The sequence below is a fragment of the Scardinius erythrophthalmus genome (genome assembly GCF_964197995.2).
Source record: "Scardinius erythrophthalmus genome assembly, chromosome: 20".
Classification (NCBI taxonomy): Eukaryota; Metazoa; Chordata; class Actinopteri; order Cypriniformes; family Leuciscidae; genus Scardinius; species Scardinius erythrophthalmus.
The window spans coordinates 5,299,523-5,317,287 of NC_138240.1; the positions used below are offsets into that span (position 1 = coordinate 5,299,523).

The 17,765-nt window shown below is 39.3% G+C and overlaps 1 protein-coding gene across 1 annotated transcript in view; it reads left to right on the top strand.

Moving 5' to 3' along the window:
• Positions 1-17,765, top strand: part of grm6a (glutamate receptor, metabotropic 6a) — a 68,795-nt gene that overhangs the window by 14,498 nt on the left and 36,532 nt on the right. Inside the window, exons 3-4 of the mRNA XM_081349651.1 lie at positions 13,467-13,683; positions 13,961-14,096. Of these exons, the coding sequence (XP_081205777.1) occupies positions 13,467-13,683; positions 13,961-14,096 (353 nt within the window). The remainder of the gene's footprint in view (positions 1-13,466; positions 13,684-13,960; positions 14,097-17,765) is intronic.

The following is a 17,765-nucleotide window of genomic DNA, read 5'->3' on the forward strand; positions in this document are numbered from 1 at the left end:
ATTCGACACCATTTTTCTACAGCTGAAAAAATTAAAAATAGCACAGTCACAAACTCTTCTTCTCATCCTCAAGGGGTTGTGGCTTTTGTCATCCAAACAAAGCATGCACGAATGCACACTTCGAAATCCATCCTGGCACCTTTGGCTCACTGTTCTACGAGCTATAATTTGGGATGCACTAATTCTAATCTCACATACTGTTTAGGACAGATAGTATGTGAATTTGGATGCAGCATGTGTTATCATTTCTCTGTTTTTAGCTCTGTGTCTTGACGCAAGAGGGGCCATATCTCGTGCTTTCCACGGTCAGGGCAAACGCGATCACAGCCGAGTTAAATGAGCTTTTACTTCACCCCACGGTTATGACTCTCCCTGTCAGACGCTCACTTTAAAGACGGCACGTCCTTCCCGCTTAACAGACAGAGATGACACATCCATGAGCATGCACAGACCTATAATGCAATGCAGTGCTCCAGAAAGCATGCTGGGAGTCATACATGCACGCACATACACAACTCTCACGTCTTTCTCTGAGTCGCTCGGACATCTTTTTCTCAGATGCACACACATACGCACTCTCATTTGGATTACAAAGTGGTCACAGACCTTCCAATGGAAGAGCCACATAAGCCCCAACAGACCGCGTGAACTGCAGTAAAAATCAGCACTTCAGCTGTGCCGCAGTTGCATAATTGTGAATGTCGTTTCTGTGGCCGTTCTAGCTGGATGGGACACGGTAGCAAACCGCATGTTTTTTTAATGATAAGACTTAGTGCTCTGGCTCATGAAACAGCTCCAGGTACTCAATTTTTTACGGCTCGTCTTTATGTGGCATACAACTCTGCAGAGATCCCTTGCTGACTCTTAGTTTTATGGGCCAGAGACCCAGATGAGATGTTTATAGAACAGAGGAGTTTGATTGCCTCTTGCCAAAAGCATCAGATGAGATTATAAAACAATACAACAGTGAAATTCACGGTATGTGGGACGGGGGACTTTTTTGAACTCAATATGAGTATGTTGTTGTTTTTTGACAACAAATGCGTTTCTTTAAACCTCGTGGCTAATTAGGTGAACCAAGCAAACAAAATGTGGGAAATTCAAATAGAATTAATATTTCAGATTTTTTTTTTTTTGTGAACTCCATTGAGATGCATAAAACTCTTTGCAAATTATTTAGTGTTATGTAAATATATTCTAGGAGACCTTCAAAAACATAATTAGGCACCTATAAACAGCAAAATAGGGGCGTCTGCATTTGCATACTTGCATAAAGTGCATTTCAGGCCTTATTCCATGAATAAGCTTTGGCCAAAAGCCTCCCCTACACAGACACATACTTTTTGTATCTAGTCACCTTCATTTATATAGCGCTTTTAACAATATATTATAGATGTTTCAAAGCAGCTTTACAGTGATAATAGGAAATTACAGTAACATAGATTGTTTTGGCTTTACAGCAGCTCTAGAATAAAGTTATTGTATAGCTAAAGTTAGTTTTGATTGATTGATTCACTTCCGTTGCAAAGATCATTAGGTATTAGCTTAGGGGCCGCTAACACGACACCGTTCTAACAGAAAACCCTCAACGCGCTCCGGCCCTCTCATCTGCACAAAACAGTGCCTGGCGGCTCGAGAACGTAAATCTGTAAATCCGTGAAATCGATTCCAAGGTGCAAGCCTTGACATTTAAAAAAAACAAGGTTATCTCTGCGCAAACCTCAAAAATGCAAACCTGCGAAAACGCCGACGGCGTGCACATGCGTATCACGTGTTCAGTCTATAGGTATGCGCGTTTGAATATATATGTGCGCAGGCATGTAGTCCTTCTTTACAAACAAACCCTCAACAAACTACTTGTCTGGCCTTAAACATTTCTAATAAAGAAATTTTTTTTCGCTTCCGCATAGCCACGTGAACCGGAATTATCCCGACAACATTTTATCTGTACAGAGGTAAAGGGAAGGGAAGGAGGCCTTCACAGGGGATGGACTGGTTGACACTTCAGGACTGCGTTGTCGTCATGTCCAGGCGCAGGTCCTTCATCAGATCTGGATACGGCCTGGATCCGGCGGACCGCGGTAAACCTCGGGATAAACAGAGAGACTAATATTAGCGTAAACACCGTCCTTCTTATGATGTAACAAGTACATCAGGATTTATGGGAAGTGTTCCCGGTTCCAGCTGACCTAATCTATGCAGCCTAACATTGAATTATAGAAGTCTATAATATGTTATGTGTATGCTAGGTCAAAGAGATGTGTTTTTAGTCTAGATTTGAACTGAATCTACTTAATCTAGAATCTACTCGACCTGCATGTGGCTATCAAATCTCAAGATTTAAGGGGGCACTAGAGTTCCCTTTAAATGCATGTGACATTAAACCTTTTTATTTTATAGCGTTTTATTATTGGGGTACAGTCATGGGCGTCAGTTTGGTTTGAAATGTGCTGGGGACAGAGACGCATTCGGAAGTGCATTTTCAGAAGTGCTGGGTACAATGACGCATTAATTTTTTTTCTCTCTTGCGCGCAGGTTATGTTTTGAAAGACGATGTCCTGTAGCTCAGGCACGGCCCCACTTTTCAACAGGCCCACCCAAAACTTAAAAAAAAAAAAAACTTTTACTATATTCTAATTTTGTCAATAATTATTTATTAAAAGTTTTTTTCCTAGTCGACTAGTAGGCTAGTTGTTCATTTAAATCGTTCGTGGACAAATCGGCCCTTTATATTAATTTAATTACTTATAGCCTACAGGATAATGAGCGCTTACGTAATATAGCCGCACTCAAGCGCACGACCGCATGCATAAAGCTTGCCACAAAGAACCGGTAAAAGTAATGATTATGAATGCGTCTAAATGTGTCTAAATACGCTGTGAATGTGAATGTGCATTATACGCTGAGTTTCGGTTCATTTATGAGACAAACTCCAGTTCACTCGCCGCCGCCTCCATGTCGTGATTCTGCTATATTTTCTTATTTTATCTTATCTTATTTATTAAATCCAGGCAAATGGTTCATGAAACACTGATTAAAATTAAGATATAATTAATACAAAATTAAATTTAAAGAAAGGCAGCTGTTCTGTTTGAGGTCTCTGTGAAAGTTTTAAAGCAGTCTTTTAGTGCCGCTTTCAGAGCGCTCACGTCCGTAACCGAGAACTGACACGTTGTTTTTTCCCTCATAAATGCGAACACGAAAAATAAAATAAAATAAATATTATAATGTTTTTTTGTTGGATCAGACAATGATTACCAAATTTCTCTCTCATATTGCTCCTCATAAGTCATAACCACTGTAAAAGGGTAAAAAAAAAAATCGAACCAAAAGTCAAATTAATATTGACGAAAGTTAAAAGTGGTGGGTACAAAATTACTCATGACAAAATCTGGTGGGTATGCGTCCCCACCGCCCCCCCCCCCCCCAAATCGACACCTATGGGTACAGTAGCTGCTAGAAAAATGTCAAAAGTTTATCTTTACAAACTTAATACCAAATACAGCATGCTCAGCATGATTTTCTTCAAACTATTATAGTTCAGCTGAAAGAGAAAAATGAATGTAGAAGATGACAATTTAATGCAGTGGTTCTCGGTTGGCTTTGCTTCAGTATCCCATATTTAATTTAAAGCTTTTCTTTTACATTGCATCACAACCTCTCCATGTTGACATTATTACTAACAAATAGAAGTGACGAATGAATCTGCGACAAATACAGCAGAGTTTGAAGAACAACATTTACTGTAAGCATTTTATCCTCCATTTAAAAAAGCTTGTTAATTTTGCTATCCTAATGTGCTATCCTAGTGCTAACAGAAGCACATGACAGGATCACATGACGGGATATTGGAATCACATGACAAACAGGAAGCATGACTATGAAAACTACAAAATAAAAGACATGAAAACATAAACATGAACTAAAAACCAACCGTGACATCTAATATGCACAATTTAGCATATGTTTTTTCCCCTTCTGCTATCAGAACAGATCTGCAACCCACCAGTCAATGCATGTTTTTGCACCCATTGCGGCAAATCGTTCTTGCATCGTGCCATGAATTGTCTTCTGATGCATTAAATTGAGCTTGTGTATTTAGAAGTGTTTGTGTTCACATACTTGCGTAAGTGTGTTTCTGGCCTTAATTACTCTGTCTTTGCCCTGAGCCGTTAAACCGAGTCTGGGGGTCTAGAAACACATCAGGCTCTTACAGTAGCTGCAAAATTAGAGGACCTTTTGGTACAATAAGCTGCTGGCTTACGTTCATAAAACTCAAATTGAGTTTGTTAGAGAAAGTGAAAGCAAATTACCAGGCCAAATGTTTGACAGTAAGAGTTTTGAGGATTGAAATCACTTTGCGAGGTGCATGTGTGAGCATTAGTCATTTAGAAATTGCACGCAATGGGTCAATGGAGAGATTGTATTTTGATCTAAGATTGCTACATGTTTCTTTGTGAATAAATAATCATTGCATTAGTTGATCTAAGTGTCTACAGGCACCTTAGCTGTCAGAGTTTCCTCTAATTGCCGTTATTGTGAGTTAAATGGTCAGTAATTGCACTGTCGTCTGTGGTAGTTAATTCAAGTGAGAAAATTGTGGCTATTTTTTGTTGAACTTTAGGGAACGCTTTTATGTGAACTTTTTCGTGTCATTTGCTATTATTATGCATCGAGACACTGAATTATCAGGCTGTCAGCAATACAATTTTCACTTGCCAGTGTGAAGTCCTTCGGTCTCTCCTTATTGAATGTCGTATTTGTGTGAAATCACCCTTATAGGCCTATTAGTTGCTTATAGTTGCACAGCATGCACAATACACTTAAGGAAGATTCTGGATTCGGAGAAATGCTGTTAGTTTTAACTTGTATCGATCTGTTCAAATATAAATAAATAAATATAATGCATTTACCATAGAAGTTCATGTAAAGTTATATCCAGTATTTCAATGCCTGTTATGAAGCCAGTAAACATGTAAACCTTCTCTGTTTACATAGAGGAAAATCCAAACAAAGGCATTATGTCAGAAGTTCATCCGCCGAACAGTCCCACCGCTTAAAGGATTATTACAACTTTGCAGCTCAAAAAACATATTTTGTATGGAAGAATTAATATAAGTGCTGTGCTTCAACAAAAAGCTGCACGTTTGTGCTTTTAAAACTTCCATTGAATGTTCATTTATAATAAATGTTTTTTTTGTTTTGCTTGTTTTTACAAACCGAGGGATGAGTTGAATTATTTCTGTGGTAAAGGACGGCACTGCACAGATGCTGTTGAAAGAGCTGAACTTGTATTGAACCTGGAACATTCCTTTAAGGAAATAGGCTAAAAGCTCACTTCATTTCATGCCAGCGGAAAGCATTTGCTCAGATGTTCAAGAATAGTGTGTCGGATTTGGTAAACCTATGGCAAATATGTCTCTCCCTCCGTCAAGCGAGAGATTTATATCCATCAGTATTGAGTCACCCTAGAGCAAGACCTTCAAAACATGGTCTACCCAGGGGACAGAAAGACATCACTATAAAATATCATGGTAAACATTGTTCAAATATTGAGATGACTTTGAATATACAAGATTTAAATGTGCTTTGTATCAATACTTTTTTGGTTTTATTTATAACAACTGATTAGTTCAAGAAATTACTCCTCCTCTCAGGTCATTTTTAATACAAGAGTCGCAAGACAACAGCAGTTGCGTTTTTATGAAACGATTATGCGATGCATCACCTTTTATATAATGAATGCAGTTAATTCAATAAAGGATTCATTAGAATAAATCATCAAACATTATCAGACAGAGTTAGTAAGTATTTTTGATTGAGTCATTAAAAGGAGTGACTCAAAAGATTGATTTGGTCATGAGTCAGACTACACTGGTTGTATGATTTGTTTTTGATTCACTAAAATCAACTGCTTCAAAAGATTTGAATTTGAATTTGTTTATGAATTGGACTACAATGGTCACTGTGTTGGTCTATGGGTGTGTTAATGTGTGTTTTTTGTGTGGTTACTGGTTGGTCTGCTCACAAGTCTCTACGATATTGTTTTTTTTGTATCACTCTTTGTTATGTAAAAACTTGCACTGCCATTTTTAACTTGAATGTGCAAGTTTTCTGGTGTCAGCCATTTGAAATGGCAACCTGGTATTTGTTTTCATATTTTTTTCAATTTATTATCATAAACACACTGGGTTGTAGTGCAAGTTTTACCATTTACTGCATTTTGTTACTCTTCTGTCAAGTGTGGTGGTTGACAAGAGATGCATAATGCAGAATTCTAACAAATATACTTTAATAAACAGGAAAATACATGAATAATAATCACTAACCACACTAAGGGTACGTTTACACGACACCGTTATCAACTAAAAACGGAAAACTTGACAACAGCGTTTTGGCAGTCTGAAAAGCAAACTTTTGAAATTGGGTTTCAAAGTGCAAGTTACTGTAAACTATAGCGTTATCATCTTCATGTAAACAACAAAAACGCAAATTTGTGAAAACAGTGACGTCATGCGCATGCGTATTATGTGTTCAGTTTATAGGTGCGTAATGTTTCTTTACAAAGTGACATCGCCAACTACTGGCCTGGCATGAATAATACAGTGTTTTTAGTCGTTTTTGCGGATCCTTGTGAAAGAGGATTGTTTTGACAATGTTGTCGTTTATGCAAAAAAAAAAAAAGAAAAACTTTTTAGTACATCGTTGTCGTGTAAACATGCCCTTAATCAAGACGTGAACCGACAGAGGATTGAACAAAACAGGAGAATTTAAACTAGATACATGTGGGATTCATAGGTACCAAACAGGGTAACACAGTCTCACCCCCAAACGTCACATACTGACGCGTCTTGACCATACGGCAACATACGACGAAAAGGGTACCCCTAAAACGTCCATATGTGACGATTCGGGTTATGGGTAGGTTTAGGTATGCGTTAGGGTACCGCTAAGAGGCGCTGCTGGTGCGCTTATGTCTTCGTCTCATATGGACGTTTTAGGGGTACCCTTTTCGTCGTATGTTGCCGTATGGTCAAGACGCGTCAGTATGTGACGTTTTGGGGTGAGACCGGGCTGAACAGGGAGAACATATTCTGCGTTCACGCCATGTCGTAATTACCGTAAATAAAGCTCTGTATGCTTTCGAATTGCTCTCGCGGTACTTTGATGTCATGCACCGATCCGTCTGCATAGCGCCGCTTCAAGTCGAACACACAAGTTCTACAAGCCCATGAAGGCTTTTTATAGTTCAGAATCGTTACGGTAATTACGACATGGCTTGAATGCACCTTCAGTAATCATGGAAACGTGAACTAAACTGAAAAGAAACACAGGAACATGAACAAAAATACAATAAAATATAACATGACCATGCAATCTTCTAGTTATCTACCTAAAGTGGCTCATGAAATCAGAAGTCTTATACATTCACAGTAAATAGCTCACTTGCGTATTGAAATAGTACGGATCCCTCTTTTAGTGTAGGACTAATTATCTTTTTCTGCTTGTTTTAACATCTGCTAAGCTAAAATTCATCTAATCATTCGGAAATTTGAGGAATCATTCATGTCTGTATTTATTGTTTAAATCTCTAACCTTGAGTATGAGCATTAGTTTGCAAAAACCTCTAATAAGGCATATCCAGGGGGTATATATTATAATAAACAATGTTTGGATGTTTACAGTTATGATTTGTGACGATCATTTTTTTAAAGATTATTTATAGCAATGAATGTAGTCAAGGTCTTTATTAACCATGAAACTTCTACATTTTAAATATCTTATGTAGTGTTGGTAAAGTTGAAAAGCTTGAAAAGTGAAGTTTTTGAATAACATGCTGAGCATTTTCTTTATCATATGTTTGTTTGGAGAGCAGAAGTCTTGGATCAAAGCTTCTAATTAACTGCCGTGTCTAATTAATCAAGAAAATTGCTCTAGGCTACTGCCAATGATTCATGAATGCGCTTTCAGCAAAGGGTATTTAAGAGTCGTCTCAAACTTCATGCGAACTGTGTTCGGGTCATTTGAGGAAGACCAGTGGCGACATCGTGATGGATTGATTTGTTGTTGTAGAAAAAGACAGACAACAGATCAACTCCTTGAGGACAGTTGTACTGCTGCTCTTTCATAGATCTGGAAACTTACTAGCATTCTTCCATTGAAGTATCCTCTTTGTTTCTTTGTCTACACTTTTTCTTCCTTTCTGCTTACCTTTATTTAACTAATCTATAGTTTATACTTCAGTTCAAATATGGCATTCTCGACTATGAATGAATATTGGTTGAATTGTATGACAAATAGCTTGGGATGTTCCTCATTTGCTTGTCATTTTGGATAAAAACATCTGCTAAATGAATACATTTAATGTCTCAGACTCAGATGTTTCTCCTAAAAGTCCTTTGATAGCAGACAATCGTTGACCTACAGTAAGAGCTATAAAATAAATGTGGATAGGAATTCAGATCATGTGGTGTTGGAAGAATTTGATACAAAATTAGCGCTATCTCTGATTTTTCTTTCTCTTGTTGTTTTGTCAAACCTGAGCAAGATTTGCGATATCTTTTAGAGGAGATACATGGGATCACGTGAGATCTTTTTCATCAATATAAACATCTAAAAAGTAGAACACTTAATCAGAAGTCTCCATTTGAATTCCATTTAATTTGATAAACATCCCAGCAAGCAATAGCCGTCATTTCATTGTCTTGGTTAACTATAAACCCGATGTAGTCCGGCTATGAGTAACCCACTTCTAGACAAAATAACCTTTAATTTGGTTACATGTCGTTTTTGCCAAAATAACTTGCAAAGTCAACAGTGATTACAAGGTGTTTTGTATAATTTCTTTGACATGTTCTATGCGTAGCCTATGCATCTATTCTTGGGCTATGCTATGGTTAGATGTCTATTACATTTTCCCTGATTGCCCAATATTGTTTTAGCCAAGACGTCAAGGCTGTGTTTGGATGGCTATTAGACGTCTTTTAAACACAGAACTGCTTGCTGGGAACTGGGATGTTAAAGAACACATGATATTACATTATGAGTCTGGTTTTCTGTCCTGTGCTGATATATTTCCTATTGAAACCGAAATTAGGTACAGGACATAGCTTTAATTTTGATTTCTTTTGTGAATTTTCTTACAAATGGCGAACAGATTGACAATCATAAGCATTGACACATAAATACAAACATAAAAAAATACTACATGCACATCATTGAAATTAGGGCTTTTGTTGGGTGCGTGGACACAGATCAGGGGCAGACAGCAGCCATTACTGTGATTAAAAGGTTGGATTTGGATCGTGACGGCTCTGATGAGAGGTAGTGAACGTTGCTGTTATGGAGTCACTAGTGCAGAATATTAAATACTTCTGTCTGAGCCAGAGACCTGTCCAGCTGGGGAATCAGACTAGTGGGGAATCATACCCCCAAAATGGGGTGCAGTAAAATTTAGCACTGTGAAGTCGATTGAATTTTGACGCGAGCAGCAACTGGCAACCAGTGCAATTTTGTGGGGAGAGGAGTGACGTGTGCTCTCTTCGGCTCTTTAAAGACCACTATAGCTGCAGAATTTTGTATCAGTTGCAGAGGTTTGATAGTGCAAGCTGGAAGACCTGCCAGAAGAGCATTACAGTAGTCCAGTCTGGATAGAACAAGTGCTTGGACAAGGAGTTGTGTAGCATGCTCTGATAGAAAGGGCCTGATCCTCCTGATGTTGTATAAGGCAAATCTGCAGGACTGGGCAGTTCTAGCAATGTGGTCTGTAAAGTTCAATTGATCATCAATTACAACTCCAAGGTTCCTGGCTGACCTTGATGGAGTTATGAACGACGAACCGAGCTGAATGGAGAAGTTGTGATGAAGTGTTGGGTTGGCCGGGGTCACAAGCAGCTCTGTCTTCGCAAGGTTTAGTTGAAGGTGGTGGTCCTTCATCCAGCCAGAAATGTCTGTCAGGCAAGCTGAGATGCGAGCAGCAACAGCTACCGTCCATTAGTTAAACCCCCCCCCCCCTGTAGTCAATCATTTTATCCCTTAAAACTCATCTTTGATCACCAAAATGACATATTTAAGTGTATTTTCCTTGAAAAAAAAAATATTCATGCCTTAAAATAGCTTGAATGCAACTCTACACATTTGCCTCATTTAGTATACGTGGCTTTATGAATATACAAATTAGCCCCGCCTCCACTCACTCGCTACAGCTCAGAGATCCACTCGTTGACGATCACACGTTGACGTGATTGGTTACATGGTAGTTTGTGACGTCAGAAACACCATGCAGCGATTCTGTCTGTCTGTCTGTTTGTCATTTTTTTTATGTACATTTGAACAAATCTGTCATGAAACAAGTTTTTATGACAGACTCCGTTTAAATGATTACATTTCAACAACAAATTGGAGTGGAAACAGTAATATCAGAAAGTTGAAATAAAAACTGGGTAATGTGCAATTTAAATGTTTGTAAACAGCTCTTGTTTTAAATTTAATGTTAATTATTACATTTAAAAATACATAGCGATTGATTTTAATAATTGTTTGGGCTCTGTTCTCAATTTTAACCTGTAATATTATAGTAATGTACTAAGCGAGAGGGTCTCATGTACAGTTTACAGCATTAATCACTAGACGTCATTGACATGCACCTAAAATATTTTCAGATGAATCGAATCGAGATGGGAATCTAAAAAAGGCTTGTGAATTAGATTGTGAAATCTGCGTAATCGCCCAGTCCGCGTAACATGGTACCATCACAGTACTTTTTTGTAAAGGCCTGTTATCTGATTCATTTCATCAGTTCATTAGTGGAGTGCTCCATGACCTGAATTGGGTGTGTCAGATTTTTTAGACACTTGTAATGTGCAGGATTGTGAAACGCTAGGTTAAAGTCTCATTCGCGGGGGCCGCCGGACATAATCAGTGTTAAATGAATTCTTCTCCTTCCCCCCTCCTGATCTCTGTATCTCTCCTCCTGTGCTTAACTTAATTTGACTAAAACCCCTCTTATCCTCACAGATAATCTGTCAAATGGATCGTTGATTCATCCATCTACCTGTTGTAAGTCTGCCCCATACGGCTCACCCACATGCCGAGACCTCGCTTACCTTCTGTGCATTAGCTGACGAGACACAATCGTTGCTCCACTTTCACTGCTATAAAAAAAGGGAGTCGATCTAGGTTTATCAGTCACTGGGTGAACCGAGCGACCAATCATGATGACACCAACAGCGGGCATCATGCGTTTGCTCCAGACAAATGATGTAATAGTGCTGATAATTCACTACAACATTTTGTTGTCAAAGCTTGAGTGGCCTATAAAAGTATGAAGTACCATGCTAACACTCATTTGAGCCAAAGCAACAACTTTTTTGTCACATTTTATTGGGGATTTCATTTGTTTTCAGCAACGATGCATTCAATTGATCATTAAAGACATTTATAATGTTTTCTATTTTAAATAAATACTGTTATATTGATCTTTCTATTTAATTCTGAATATAATGTATCATGGTTTCCACAAATATATTAAGTAACACAACCGTTTTCAACACTGATAATAAGAAATGTCTCTTGAGCAGCAAATCATCATATTAGAATTAACTCTGAAGGATCATGTGACACTGATGTCTGGAGTAATGATGCTGAAAATTCAGCTTTGATCACAGGAATAAATTACATTTTCAAATATATTCAAATAAAAAACAGTTCTTTTTAATCATAAGAATATTCTATAATATCACTGTTTTTACTGTAATCAGATAAATGCAGCTTTCATAAGTGTTAATGTTTTTTAAAGAAGTCTGACCAACTTTTGAAGTTATTTTTTTAATTAAGATTATTTATCTTATTCTATTTTTTTTTACCATTTTCTTGTTTTAACTCAACTCAACTTAACTCAACTTTATTTGTATTGCACCACTAAAAACAAAAATTGTTGACCAAAGTGCTGTACACTATATCAGATATCGTCAGCATTTAAAACCATGTACAACAAAATTACAAAAACAGAACACTGAACAGACAAGACACAGCACAAATCAGCTACAATTATAAGCCAAAGAAAAATGATAGGTTTTGAGTTTTGCTTTAAACTCATGCAGTGTAGAGGCAGTTTTAATAAAAACAGGTAGGCTGTTCCAAAGTTTTGGTGCATCAATGTCAAAAGCTCGATCTTTTCTCTTTTTCAATCTAACCCGAGGAACATTTAACAGTCTCTGGTTGGATGACCTAAGAGACCTTCCAGGATTGTGGATGGATAATAAATCAGAAATGTATACAGGAGCCAATCCGTTCAAGGATTTAAAAAAGTTTTAAGCATACAATATTTGGTGAGGTTTATGCTTAAAGCTGCAGTACGTAACTTTTTTGGGTTAAAAATTATCCAAAATAAATTTTTGAGCAAGTACATAACCAGCCAGTGTTCAATCTATCTGCTTGCCTTAGCTCGACTCAACGGTAAGCTTGTAATAATGTTTTTATTTCCACTGATACTGGTGGATTTCCGCGGGAAATTCGAGCACGTCTTTGCATCATTACGTCATATCTGTACACATAAAGAAGGAGTCTCGACTAGTATAGGCTATGTTGCGTGTGAGGATGTTGGAGGTGGAGATTTATAGCCTTTTCTCACAGCACTTGATATAATTAAACTTATAAATTTTATGGTGGATTCAGAAAGCTTAAAACGACAATCACCAGTGACAACTAGAGATTCACGCTTTGCAAAATGCAAAAGACTTCGGACTTCAGAGTTGCTACAGAAATAAAGACACTGCAACCGGTGCATGCAAAAACAAGGATAATATCGGAAGGGCATTAAATGTAGTCACGCAATGCTGATGTTGTTAACATTAACAATTTGAGAACAAAGTATAATTTGCACGGTTTGACGTGATATGGTAAGCGATCGTTAGATTTAATCAGTGCGATTTACTGTAATGCTTTTTTTCCCGGTTAGAACAAAAGTGGATATTACTTACTTGTTCAGATTACATTTTCTGGTCAAAAAGCTTATGTTGGTCATACTTCCAAAAAGTAGAATCTGTGATTCCGAATGACATTATCATTCTCCTCAAAACAGTGGATTCATCCGCGCTGTGCCATGCCGAGGCACAACCCATGTTAAGTTGATAATTCCGCGAATAACTGCAATCGCAGATTTCGAACAGAGATGGCGACTAAGAGGAAAAACTACAGACTGCAGCTTTAAAACAAATACTTGCCAGAAGGGTTAAAAAAAACTGAATTAAAGAAATGCTCTTTGAAATTAAGTCTTATAATCATCTCATATCTATTTATCTTGTTTTAAGGATGTTTTGATATTTCTACTGGAAACCAGGACAAAAACACAGACTAAGAAATCACATATATATATATATATTTTACTTTTTCCTCCCACCTAGGGGAGTTAGCAAGATACTTGCTTTGAAAAAGGAATTTAAATCTCCTCTCGTTTTGTCTTCCAGATCCCCCAGATCAGTTACGCCTCCACAGCACCAGAGCTGAGCGACAATAACCGCTATGACTTCTTCTCTCGTGTGGTACCACCAGACTCCTACCAGGCCCAAGCTATGGTGGACATCGTGAAGGCACTGGGCTGGAACTATGTGTCCACTTTAGCATCAGAGGGGAATTATGGTGAAAGTGGAGTAGATGCCTTCATTCAGATCTCTCGAGAGGCAGGTACAGTATCTGTACAGTCATCAAGCTCTGAAGCTTTTGGTGTGCTTGAGAGTCTATCGATGTAAAACACACTGCAGTATATATGATCCAGATTGGACTTTCCATTAATATGCTATCTTTCAAAAAGTTCCAAAGACTGAGACAGCTGCATGCATTTGTACCCATCTGCTGCCAGAAATTTATGCCGGTCATTAATATAAATAGAAAGTGAGTCACATTTTAGTCGAGAAAAATTTCAGCATCGGTGTCCATCTCTCTCTCTCTCTCTCTGACAAAGGAGGTCTGTGCATCGCTCAGTCCATGAAGATCCCACGAGAGCCCAAAACAGGAGAGTTTGACAAGATCATTAAGAGACTAATGGAGACCCCCAATGCTCGAGGAGTCATCATCTTTGCCCATGAGGACGACATCAAGTAAGTGATTGATATGCTTAATGTATGTTTGATCAGCAAGACCTTATAGGAATATTCTGGGTTAACAGCTTGAATTCCGTTAGCTGCATCTGTGGTATGCTTTATCAAAAATACACCCAATTTTTACATTTTATTTAAGTAATGAATGAATGAATGAGGCATTTATATAGCGCTTTCATATGTACTACTGTACACTCAAAGTGCTTTACAATTGTATCAGGGAATCTCTCCTCAACCACCACCAGTGTAATGTAATGTAACTGGTAGAAAATTAAAGGGTTAGTTCAGCCAAAATTTAATATCCTGTTATCATTTACTCGCCCTCATGTCGTTCCAAACCTGTAAGACTTTCACTCATTTTCGGAAGACAAATGAAGATCATTTTTAATAATATCTGAGAGCTTTCTGTCTCTCCATTGACAGCTACGCAACTACCACTCTGACGCTTCAAAAAGTTCATAAAGAGATCGTAAAACTATTCCATATGAATTGAGCGGTTTTGTCAAAATTTTCTGAAGAGACACGATCGCTGTATATGATGAACAGATTGTATTTAGGCTTTTATTCAATAGGCTTTTATATAAACATTCATCAATGCACACATCACTTGTGGTAAACGGCTCAAGCATGTTCGCTCAGTGTGTGAGAACCAATGAGGTTCATTGAGGTTCGGTTGGACTTCTGTTTATGTTCGCTGATCAATGTTTATATGTGAATTTAGAAAGACTAAATTAAATCTGTTCATCATATGAAGTGAACGTGTCTGCTCAGCAAATTTGGACTAAACCGCTCAAATAATGTGGATTAGTTTCACAATCTCTTGAACTTTTTGAACTTTTGAAGTGTCAAAGTGGTAGTTGCGTAGCTGTCAGTGGAGGGACAGAAAGCTCTCAGATTTCATTAAAAATATCATCATTTGTGTTCCGAAGATGAACGGAAGTTTTATGGGTTTGGAACGACATGAGGGTGAGTAAATGATGACAGAATTTTCATTTTCGGGTGAACTACCTTTTAACTCTGTCAAGTCAAGTCAAGTCAAGTCAAGTCAAGTCAAGTCAAGTCAAGTCAAGTCAAGTCACATTTATTTATATAGTGCTTTTTACAATCCAGATTGTTTCAAAGCAGCTTTACAGAGCTAACAGGAAAATAATGCAAAAAAGTTTGTTTCCAGAAGAAAATAGCGTCACAGTCACTGATCTATATAGAATGACTATAGAATCATTATATAGATCAGTGGTCACAGTCCAGCTTAAGTAAGTTCAGTGATGTTTGATTTTTGTTTTAAAAAAGTTATTAATTTAGTTCATTTATATATAGCCGCATTTATATATAGCCGTCTGGAGTAAACCGAAGTCATTGTCCAGCTCAGTTCAGTTCTTGTATAATAGTGTCAATGCAGACAGATCAATATTATTGTTGAATATTAAATTAAATGTTAAATTGAATGTCCCCAACTAAGCAAGCCAAGACAGTGGCAATAAAGGTGGTTTCAACAGAGCTCTTGCCATGAGAAAAGCTCAACTACCTGTAACAAAAAAAAAAATGATATAAAAATATATTTTTATGTTTTTTTTAAGGAAAACATCTAATGCACTGACAATGGAAGTTTAGTGGACACTGAATAAATGTTTAAAACCAGCAACTACCAAATTATCTTAAAAGTATTTAAATCAACAATTTAAACTTGTATGTAAACAATAAAATAAGCTGAGAGAACGTACTCGGTTACTAACGTAACCTCGGTTCTCTCTAGAAGAGGGAACGAGTACTGCGTTTGAATAAACGCTGCGGGAAAAGTCTCTTTTCACGAAATACTGAAGCAAAATTATCCTTAATTTTCATATTTGTAAAACGCATTGCAGCAGTGCACAGCCATGGCGAGACGGCTCGCTCACTCATTGGCTGTTCTGCGGCAACTGCATGAGCCTATCGAGCGAGGGCTGATGCAACATCAGACCAATGAGAGCGCTTCGCGCGCTCCTCGTCACATCCCGCCGAAACGGGTGTGGCCATCCCCTATAAAAGGAGCTCGAGTAGGCTGATTCAACTGGTTTTCATCGCCGAAGCGAACCAGAGCGAACCGCGCGCACGGCAGGGAACGCAGTACTCGTTCCCTCTTCTAGAGAGAACCGAGGTTACGTTAGTAACCGAGTACGTTCTCTTACGAGAGTTCTCTCGTACTGCGTTTGAATAAACGCTGCGGGAACCACTTGTAAGACGCCGTGCGTGCTGGGATGAGAAAACACCGACCACTGGAAGCTAGTCCAGGTATACAGTGCATAATCACCCGGTAGACTCGGAGAGTCTGGAGGGGGGGGGGGGGACAACCACCCTCAGATAGCTGCGTCCTAAGACGCGGTATGACATCACATAGGCAGGGGAAGGCCTGGCTAATGTGGGAAATGTGGGTCTTACGCAAATTTGCCCAGATATATGCGCCCTTAGGCGCGAAACAGCGCCACATAGGCAGGGGAAAAACCTGGCTGATGTGGGAGATGTGGGTCTTACGTAATTTCGCCCAATGGATGCGCCCTTAAGCGCGATACAACGTCACATAGGCAGGGAGAGCCTGGCTAATGTGGGAAATGTGGGACTTACACACTTTCGCCCAAATAGGTGCGTTCTAGACGCGATATAACATCACATAGGCAGGAGGGAGCCTGGCTAATGTGGGAAAACATGGGTCTTACACAATTCTGCCCAGAGAACTTCGGCGGCGCTGTGCGTCTGCGATATCAGTGCCGTGTTTAGACAGCTGACTCGAATACGCCGAAAATACTTGGCTTGCAAGTGCGGTGAAGTATTCGATGGCGTTGTGCGCCTGCGAAATCAGTGTCGTGGTAGACAGCTGATACGGCTAAACCGAAAACAACCTGGCCTGCAAGGCGGGAACTTCTAGGTTGTAGAACCTTATGAATGTAGACGGCGAGGCCCAGCCCGCCGCCGTACATATTTCCTGTAAGGAAATCCCGCTAGACCAGGCCCACGATGAGGCAACGCCTCTCGTGGAATGCGCTCTAATGCCCAACGGGCACTGAAGGCCCTTGGTAGTATAAGCCATTGTTATGGCGTCAACCACCCATCTGGACAGGCTCTGTTTCGAAACAGCCGTTCCCTTGGAACGTCCACTGAACGAGACAAAGAGCTGCTCCGTCTGTCTGAAGGCAGCGGAGCGGGACACATAAGCTCTTAACGCCCTAACGGGGCAAAGACAGCTCGAGTCCCCTTCCTCGTTTGACCCTGGCAGGGCAGACAGGGAAATAACCTGAGCCCTAAACGGAGTGTTGAGGGATTTCGGCACGTAGCCGTGCTTAGGTTTGAGTATGACTTTGGAGTCATTGGGCCCAAACTCCAAGCACGTTGGACTCACAGAGAGCGCGTGCAGATCGCCTATGCGCTTCACCGAAGCGAGGGCCATCAAAAACACCGTTTTGAAAGACAGATGTTTGAGGCTAACAGATTGGATAGGCTCAAAGGGGGGGCCTTTCATGGCTGCCAAGACCGTAGAAAGGTCCCACACCGGGACTGAGGGAGGTCTGGGGGGATTCAGCCTCCTAGCTCCCCTGAGGAAGCGGATGACTAAATCGTTCCTTCCCAGTGACTGGCCTGGCGTTGCTGTCGAGCACGCTGCGATAGCCGCCACATAGACTTTGAGCGTGGAAGGGGATC